The sequence below is a fragment of the Penaeus chinensis genome, chromosome 10 (assembly GCF_019202785.1).
Source record: "Penaeus chinensis breed Huanghai No. 1 chromosome 10, ASM1920278v2, whole genome shotgun sequence".
Lineage (NCBI taxonomy): Eukaryota > Metazoa > Arthropoda > Malacostraca > Decapoda > Penaeidae > Penaeus > Penaeus chinensis.
Genome location: NC_061828.1, coordinates 37,493,343 through 37,503,743, shown reverse-complemented (window position 1 = coordinate 37,503,743; position 10,401 = coordinate 37,493,343). Strand labels below are relative to the sequence as shown.

Below are 10,401 nucleotides of genomic sequence, written 5' to 3'. Positions count from 1 at the left end.
AGGCACTGCAGAAGTCTTGATGATAGAGAGGCTATGAGCCGGCAGGGGAATCTTATGCATAGCTGCTCCCTTTTCGCACCAGGCTAGCCAACAGTGGCAACTGTAACCGAGAAGGCATGCAAAGCACTTAACACTAACTAGGCTACTACACCATCGCTTCACATCACCCCGAGTATGAAGCATCATCCCACAATGAGTATATATATGAATATACATATGTGTGTGTGTGTGTGTGGCTTTCTGTGTATATATTTTATATATACGCATATATTATATATACTAATCCAACATGTATGTATGTATATACATTATATATGTATATATATGTATATACATTAAATATGTATATATATATATGTATATACATTATATATGTATATATATTTATATATATACATACATATGTACCGTTGAGGAGTTATATTTCAATTGTTGGGTCCCAATTTTGTACATCTGGTAGCCACTTCAATGTAAACATAGCGTAAATAGTATTTTTATGAATGAGGCAGAACCCTAGGCTGTATGTAAGAAACAGTCTGATTGGTAGGATAAAGATGTCCAATAAGTGTATTAGTATCTATTTTTGGAAACTACGTAAGTCATATGATCTTTCGTTTTCTTCACACTAGGTATAACAAAACATATAGCATTAGTTATCGTTGACTTTGTTTTTAAAATGTGATTTTCTGGAATTGTTTGTTTATTGAAATGACAACATTTCGGCATTTCCCCTTCTTTCAGCACAGCAAGTATTAATTATGGCTGCATATTTCTTGAAACTTCTTGCTTTATATATCTATGTATGGCAGTAATGAATATATAGATACTCACTGTGTGTGTGTGTGTGTGTGTCTGTGTGTGTGTTTGTGTGTGTGTGTGTGTGTGTGTGTGTGTGTGTGTGTGTGTGTGTGTGTGTGTGTGTGTGTGTGTGTGTGTGTGTGTGTGTGGCTTGCGTGTAGTGTCTGTAGCAATGGTTCTTAACTTGGGGGCGCCCCCCCCCCCCCTAGGATGGCTTCAGTATGTTCTAAAGTAAGCGTGAGCTCTTGGAAAAAAAACAGTAATTTATCTAATTATCTGTTATTCTCTTAACGAAAACATGGTCACATAATGGAAAATTCAAGTATAATGCCACTAATTCATACTCATTACAAAGACTAATGAAAAGTATCTATAATTTTCTTTAAAATCTGCGAGGGAATATTATATAAAGATGCAAGGGAGGCGTAGAGGGAACGACAAATTTCTGAAGGGGGCGTGGTACTTAAAAGGATAAGAACCACTAGTCTATAGAATACAATTATATGTATAATTCTTTTCGATTATTATGTTAATAGTTTTCGCTAGTATTATTCGTGGCGTTTCTCTGCGGAGTCGCACTAAATCAGCTGATCGAGAAAATATATGTTTATTTGCTTCAGTTCGAACATCTAGCTGAGCGGTTCCAAAGAGGGTGAAAAATTTAAAAACGTACTCCCAATATCTTGCAAGAAAAATCTTGCTCGTTATAACAGAATGGTAATTCAATATTGCTCTCTACCTTTATTTGTCACGTATGCAATTTAAATTTCCCTTGTATTTGTCACTGCATGTCAAGGATGCGATACATCATCTTGATGTGTTTACAATAGCAATACTAATTTCTCGGTGTGTGAAAAGTGATCTAAAAGCTTGCTTGTCCACCCGGAACATGAGTAGTGTGAAGAGAGAGGGATCATCTAGAAAATAAATACGATATCGTATATTTGATACTCTTCATGAATATGAATTTTCATAAATTCCTAAATATTAATTTCGCGGCTAATCCTAATATATGCTAAACAAGAAAGAAAATATGTCCGATGGTATATGACGTCGTAATGACATATGAGAAATCCGAAGTGAAAACGAGGCTGCCAAGCTGACGCCTTTTTCAAGATGGACGCATGACAATCTGAAATTGCAAATAGAGGCCGCATAATCTAAGGCGAGGAAAAATAATTTCCCTCCATTGAAATAACGCTCGATGGTATACGGGTTAATAATATGGGAAAAGGAGAGCCACCCTGAATGACCGCCCTCGTTCCTGATGTCCCCTCACCAATGAAACATACAGCTCCCGGTAATAAGCAGCGCGGTGAAGACAACTACTACATGGGACTACAATACCAAATAAGCGTTGAAAAAACGGCATCGCCAACATCGGCTTCAGCGTACGGGAAGTCCACGGCTGGATTAGAGATAACATTAACCTTTTCATAGATTAATTTAGTTCAAATTTCCATATAGCTATACATTTATACATGATAGTGACCTATACGTCATATTTGATGTTATGATTATCTATCATTATTGACTCTCCAGATGTGACTGACGAAATATATATGAAATGGCGGGGGTGGCCATTGACCTGTAGTATGTGAGGGTGGATTTTCATGGTGTTGGTGAATTCGCTTGATATTCAATTTAGACAAATATGTTGTATTGTTAGAAGAACTATTTCTAACGAAAATGAAAAAAGTAATTTTATTAATACAAAAATATATCACGATAATATATGAACACTTTAATTTTGTGGCAAAACACCAGTATGCCATTTTTATCTACACCTACACCTAAAAAAATAATAAATGACTTAAAAGTAGAGCGCGAGATGACCTTCCCATTTCATCAAAATTAACAAGATTTTTTTTTTTTTTTTTTTTTTTTCCAAGATATCAGATATCATACAGCACATGTGTTAGGAGTAAGTTCTTAACGATATTCGACCTCTTTGGAACCACCCAGCTAGTAGTAGCTCGAGTTGAAAGCATCAAGCGTGTATTTTCTCACTCGAATCGAATGTGGATGCGACTCTTCAGAGAAACACCACGAGTTCTGGAATAGTAAATGCGAAAAATACTGTTTTGTTAGGCATCACCAAGTAATGACTTTGTATTTATATAGACGCTGCACACGCACACACACACACACACACACTCAAAGGTAAAGCATATATTTTAATTATAGCCCTCCACTATCTAGACTCCGTGCAAGGTTATGTCCCTACTCCACTTGGCGTGAGGTCAATCAATGCCATGGAAGAATGATAAATAGGGTATATATATTTATATATATATGTATATATATATCATAAATATATATACGAGTGTATATATATACATATATATGTATATATACATATTCATGCTATATATACAAGAACTGAATATATATATATACATATATATATATTTATATATATACATATAAATATATATATATATATATATATATATATATATATATATATATACACACGCACACATCTATATAATGATTATTCATAAATAAATATTTATATAATGTATATAAAACTTTACATACAATTTTATACATCTATATGTGTGTGTGTATATATATATATATATATATATATATAAATATATATATATACTCTGTATAATATATATATATATATAATTTTATATACATTTTATATATATATATATATATTTATACATAATCATTATATATGTGTGTTTGTGTGTATGTGTTTATATATATATATATATGTGTGTGTGTGTGTGTGTGTGTGTATGTAATATATATATTTACATATATACATATGCATATAATGTACATTTGCGTAGCTATACTTCAGTATACTTACTGGGTCCCACTTTTCTACATCTGGCACCACTTCGATGTAAACATAGGGTAAATAGTATTTTTATGAATAAGGCAAAACCTTTGGCTGTTTATAAGAAAGAGTATGATTGGTAGAATATAAATTAACAATAAGTGTATTAGTATCAGTTTTTTGAAACTACGTAAGCCATTTGATCTTACCAAAAATTTATACTAATACACTTATTGTTCATTTCTTATAAACAGCCAAAGGTTTTGCCTTATTCATAAAAACACCATTTACCCTATGTTTACATCGAAGTGGTGCCAGATGTAGAAAAGTGGGACCCAGCAAGTATACTGAAGTATAGTTACGCAAATGTACATTATATACATATGTATATATGTAAATATATATATTACATACACATATATATATATACTTATATATAAACACATACACACAAACACACATATATAATGATTATGTATAAATATATATATATATATATATATATATATAAAATGTATATACAATTATATATATATGTATATTATACAGAGTATATATATATATATATATATATATATATATATATACATATATAGATGTATAAATTTTATGCAAAGTTTTATATACATTATATAAATATTTATTTATAAATAATCATTATATAGATGTGTGCGTGTATATAAATATATATATATATACATATATATATGATATATATATATATATATATATATATTTATATGTATATATATAAATATATATATGTATATATATTCAGTTTTTGTATATATAGCATGAATATGTATATATACATATATATGTATATATATATACTCGTATATATATTTATGATATATATACATATTTATATATATACATATATATTTACATATATATATAAATATATATATACATATATATATGCACATATATATGAATATATATATATACACACACACAGACATATATATATATATAGATAGATAGATAGATAGATATATGAACATGATATACCGCTTGAACTCTATGTACGTTTATGCTACAACTATGGGCTACATCTTAATTATCAAGTAGTTTACATAAATCCAGTTGCTTTTTTACCATAACTGTTATGGTGATGCTTAACGCAAAATTGAGATGTGTAGAATATCTGGTAGATCTCAATATTTCTATATTTCATAGATCTTATAACAAAACTTATGTAGACAAAACTTGTAGGCAAAATGTGAACAGGTAATTGTATAATCTCTACATTTAAGTTCTTCAATGATAGCAGATTAATTATCCATTCCAAGACAAGTTATTTATCTCATTCAGTGTCACACTAATGTCATATATGTATAATCTCTTGGAGGCTCAAGCACCTACAAAGAATATGCGGGTGACCAATGAAACTCATTGACGTCTATAGATTTCATTTGAATATCTAATATGGCAGATCAGCCAGCCATGCTGCCTACCCTATTTATCATTCTTCCATGGCATTGATTGACCTCACGCCAAGTGGAGTAGGGACATAACCTTGCACGGAGTCTAGATAGTGCCAAGTAGTATGAGTTACCCTCTCAGCCCTTGTATGTCTTGCTCACCTACTGCTCCAGATTCACTCCCAAGGATGCTCAATCCTTTTTTTTATTTTTTTATAATTAACCAGATTAAGTTTTCTACCCTCTCAAAAGGAGTTTACAAAAACAGGAATTAAATTTTGATAATAGTAATATAAACTAAATCACTTATATTAGAGGAGGACAGTGTTGCATTCCATAAAACATAGGCTTGTGTTACAGTTTATTTGTTTTTAGATGTTTATAAATATATTCCTCAATCAGATTACAATATGATCACTCTCTAGATGGCAACATGTGTTAACCATCATCCACACATAAAATGCAATCTGAACCATATTAGTTCATCACTTGTAGCTTGAAATAACACAAAATTTGATCTATTATTATATAATTCACCAGGAGTTAGTTAATATTCCAAATATGTCATATCTTGATATGACATATACTCAAAATTGAAAATCACAAAAACATAAAGTCATATGTTGAATACTGTATAGATTCCAAACAACAATTTTCTGAATCTGTTACATCAAGTGATCACATACTTCGTCATAGAAAAATCTAAACTGTAGCTATTGTCATGTAACAAAGCAGTCTAATGTTCCACACACCTAATTCTTCATTATATAAAGTAAAGCATTTTATGATCCTTATCCCATAAAGATTTTTTTAACCAATCTGAAAGAGAGGAATGGTTTGCACTCTTATCTTCCATCTTCTTCCTTTGTAAGACGTGCAGATATTTATTTTCTTATCTGCCAACCTACATAAAAAATCCAAAGAATTTTATTTTCTTGCAGACTCATAGTTTTCAATAAACCAGTTTACAGTCTCCTTGATACCTTGTTGTATGGGTGTGAACTTGTAATCTGGGAGATATTTCCTGAGTTTTGCATTGCTTGCAGTTTTCTTAAACTGGCCATCTGACTTCGAGGTGTCGAAAACCACTTCTCCCTTGAACTCAGAGGCATCAATAACCATCTCAACTACCTCCTTGATAGACACTTCATCTGCTTCATCAACTGAATAAACAAAAATAAATTGATATTTATTAGCTGATGTACAGAGCACAGAGCCCATTGGCATCTGCTATATGTACAGTCCAGTTTACTTGTTTTTTGTTTATTTTGTATACACATAGATAACTTCACAAGCACTTAGTCACCAAGAAGTCATTTACTAGACCTACAAGACCTCACCTTGAATTTTCTAGGAAAAGAGTTATTTATAATAATATTGCAATCAGGATTAATGTTATTCTTAAAAGATAATATAATTATTGTTATTGGTATACAAAAGTGACAAAGTAATTCTTGAGCCATCGACATGTACGCAAAATAAATAAAATCACAATGGACAAAGCATGTATACTTACACTCCAAATACCATATGGGCTATCTTTTGAGTTGTCTTTATAATATCCAAAAATAAAGATGAATAACTATTAAGGAAAATTATCATTTCTTGTGATGAAGGAAAAGGACATTGAAAAGACACTGTTCTATACTTATTAGTAACAGTTTATTACCTGAGAGGATGATTGGGCTGATTTCATTATAGTCACGTAATGCCCAGATCATAAGCTTGGCTAGATCTATGGAGTAAATAAACTGCCGAAGAGGTTTTCCAGTTCCCCATATAGTAAATGGTGTCCCATTTTTCTTGGCCATGTAAACCTGAGGTAATGTCAATTAGTATAAACTGAAAAATTGTACATATGTTAAAACTACCACAGAAACAGCAAATATATTCCAGCATCTTTGACTTAAGAAATTCCATTCTATTCTTTGTTAGATATTTGAAACAACTAAATAGCAAGACTACAAATGTTAACCTTGTTTATCTGTGCTGGTAATACATTGCCATCCTCCAAGCTGAAGTTGTCATGTGGTCCATAGACATTTGTTGGTATAACTGTCGTGAAATTACAACCATACTGTTGATGATATGCTTGGTTCATTACATCAGTCATCCTCTTAGCGTAACTATACCCAGAGTTAGATTGATGTGGAGGTCCATTATGGATCTATTAAAAGAAAAGAAAAAAGAAAAACATATTAGAAACAAAATAGAGAAATTTAGAAACAAAGAAAATAGTTACGCCTAGCTCTCCCAATTTTGTGTTACATTCGAGATGACCCTCTTCAGCTATAAAACACAGTGATTCTCTAAATAATAGAGCACTCCAAGACCCTGAAGCTCAGTCTAAAAAAGACAAAACACTGAAAAGATGTTTTAATGGTATATTTTGCTTTTGCATGCATAAAAAATATATGCTGTAACATCATACATAAATACTTTTGCTTAGTCATGCAAAGATATATATATATATATATATATATATATATATATATATAATTTAGACTGGTTATATGTATGATACTACTGAATGTAAAAGTAATTGTGATGTTATACATTTTATTTTTGTCCTTATGTTTGCCTCACACAAAACTAAATGTCCTGAACATTTAAACTACATATTTTTCCCCATAGCTTAGCTTCTTTTAATGCTTTACTACCACGCAATAATGGTTTTAGATCTTGTATTTGTGCTTAAATGATACAGTAACCATTAAGAAATATACAAACCATTGTTTCATCAATGGGGTACGTAGTTTTGCCTGGGAAGATGCAAGTTGAAAGACAGGAAACTACTTTCTGTACTTTGAAATCCTTGCATGATTCCAATACATTGATGTTAATCAGCTGATTGAATTGCTGTTGATAAAAATAATATAAAAGTCAAAATAAACAGACTACAAGATAATACTGATACCTAAATGTAAACTTTCTGAAGATAACCTCTTATTTATAGTTGAAAATTCACTTGAAATTTCTTCAGTTAAATAACATGAAATACAATGACACACTGGCCAAAAATACACCATGAACCACATTATGCAAAAGAAATGTTGCTTCTCAACAGTTGTTCAGAAAATGGTACAATAAATAATGAAGTCTACGTTTCATTCTGAAATGAACTGAATTTCTCTATCTTACTCTGAAAAAGGGTTTCAAAATATAGAGTATGTTCTAATGACACTGTATATTACTAATGTCTATCAGTAGATCCAATAACAATGTATGCCAGTTGCAAAAACATACTAGGAAATCGCAGTTGTATTTCAGATTTCTGAAAAGGCCTCCCACCATAGCTGCCAGATGTATAACATGAGTGGGCTTATATTTCTCAAACACAGCACGGGTTTCAGCTGTGTTTCTGAAACAGATATGGTTATTCATCATGGCATGCAGTGTATTGAATTACTTCTCACACATCTAATTTGATTAGGAGTTTTTCTCATGATAACATCAATCTAGACCGAGACTGTGTTTCCTGACTGTGTATATATTTTCATATATGCATTTTAATCCACTGAAATAAGGATGCATGCATACATGAACTTCGAAACTTGGCTCAGATGCCAGGATCACTCGCCACTATGAGCTCAAATTTATACATGCACTGTTAAGACTTGGTCAGAAACATATTTCTTCCATCTTAAATAACTATTTCATGCAGCAAAGTAGATTTTAGATGATAGTGATAGTGAACATATCTATAATTACACTAAACACTTAAACGTGTGTTCTTTTCCTTGGGGAGGGGGGGGGGGGGGGAATTGATGGTTTTAAGATAATATGGATTTATTTGCCTATACGTTTTGTATCTTAATATGCTTTTCTACTTCACATCTTTAATTGTTCCCTCTTGGAAAAATGAAATAAATAAAATAAATTTAATCTTCTCTAGTGCGTGTGTGTGTGTCTAAGTGCATGTGTGAGTATATTTGTGTGAGTGTGCTTCTGTGTTTATATTTTGTGTGTATTTTTACGTGTGTGTTTTTATGTGCGTGTATGTTTTTATTTGCGTGTGTGTTTTATGTGTGTGTGGGTGTGGGATTATGTGTTTGTGGGTGTTTATTTGTGTATACATATAAATATAGATATGATATAAATAATACATATATATACATAATGTATATTATATATATGATGTATATGATATATGATATATATCATATATGATGTGTATATATATGATACATATTATTACACATAATTTTATTTTATTTATATATATCTATGTCTATATATTATGTATATACATATATCATATATACATATAACATATATACATATATATGCATATACATATCTATAAACAAATTTATAAATATATACATGTATATACAAATATATAGATATATACATGTATGCAAATATATAGATATATGCATATATATAAATATATGCATATATATAAATATATGCATATATATATCATATATCCATATATATATATTATATAAACATATACATTTATATACTGTCTGTGCAGAAAGTCTGGAAAATAATGGAAATTAATGGAAAGTATTTTATTTACTGACAATCTGAAGCTTTAAAAATATATATATATAAATATAGTAATTTATTTATTCGTACATAGAGACAAATGCACAAAGATATATGCTAAAAGACAGCAACAAAAATCATGAAAAAAGAATTTAGGATTTACAGAAATTTTAAAGGTGCAGTACATGTTACTAATACATAGTTTAAAACTGGCTTGCACACAGTTTGATATACCTGTAAGCACCTTGGGAAAGACCAATAAATAAGACAAGGGTTGTAGATACCCGAGGTGAATTATTTTCAAATAATGAATATATGTGTAATGACCAGACATATGTTATATTTCGGCTTATTTACGAAAAAAACAACAACTTACTTGAGTTATCCTTTCAAATCTTAACATTCCATTTTCTAGACCTGTTCATGGTCACAGAAGTGAGTTAGACCGCACATTTATTTTAGCAAACCAACTTGTGTTCGATTACATCAGCAAAGTATAATGCGTAATAAATAGAGTATTTTAATGAAAGTTAATAATCATTTTATATTTTTTATGGGTTTTTATGGAACATAACCAAAATCATTATCTATACACTATTTATATGTCTCAGTATTTGTAACTGTAATTCACCGGACAAAGACTGTAGGCGTCTTCTTTATGCGCCATAAAGTAATAACAGTATTAAAGTTTAGGCTAGAGATCTAATGCGCATTGGCAGCGTTTAGGATTAATTTTTACTTTTGAGCCTAGATTCAATCCTGCGCATGCGCGGAGAAGACAAGTTTATCACACCAATCATGTATTGATATGTCATGACAACGTCATCAACTCCATAGAAAAGATGGATTTGCCATTAATATTTATAATAAGCAATACCG

The 10,401-nt window shown here is 30.6% G+C and overlaps 1 protein-coding gene across 2 annotated transcripts; it reads right to left on the bottom strand.

Moving 5' to 3' along the window:
- Positions 1 to 5,868: 5,868 nt before the first annotated feature.
- On the bottom strand, positions 5,869 to 10,004 carry LOC125029616 (GDP-L-fucose synthase-like). Of its 2 annotated transcripts, XM_047619599.1 has the most exons (6): positions 9,899 to 10,004; positions 8,272 to 8,386; positions 7,756 to 7,884; positions 7,001 to 7,192; positions 6,695 to 6,842; positions 5,869 to 6,188 (listed from the first exon to the last, which is right to left on the bottom strand). In XM_047619599.1, exons 2-6 carry the CDS (start codon positions 8,317 to 8,319, stop codon positions 5,953 to 5,955), a joined length of 753 nt encoding a protein of 250 aa, XP_047475555.1. In that variant the 5' UTR covers positions 8,320 to 8,386; positions 9,899 to 10,004; the 3' UTR covers positions 5,869 to 5,952. The 2 variants fall into 2 exon arrangements, with proteins under 2 accessions (XP_047475555.1, XP_047475556.1); XM_047619600.1 differs by lacking the exon at positions 8,272 to 8,386 and having other exon boundaries at positions 9,899 to 9,978.
- Positions 10,005 to 10,401: the final 397 nt, after the last annotated feature.

What these genes read in the sequence shown, in the direction of transcription:
- LOC125029616 (XM_047619599.1), bottom strand. Translation starts at nt 8,319, where the DNA reads ATGGTGGGAGGCCTTTTCAGAAATCTGAAATACAACTGCGATTTCCTA. An exon ending in TACCAGCACAGATAAACAAG is followed by an intron (nt 6,843 to 7,000) that starts GTTAACATTTGT and finishes ACATTACCTCAG; the next exon opens with GTTTACATGGCCAAGAAAAA. An exon ending in CAGCCCAATCATCCTCTCAG is followed by an intron (nt 6,189 to 6,694) that starts GTAATAAACTGT and finishes TTGTTTATTCAG; the next exon opens with TTGATGAAGCAGATGAAGTG.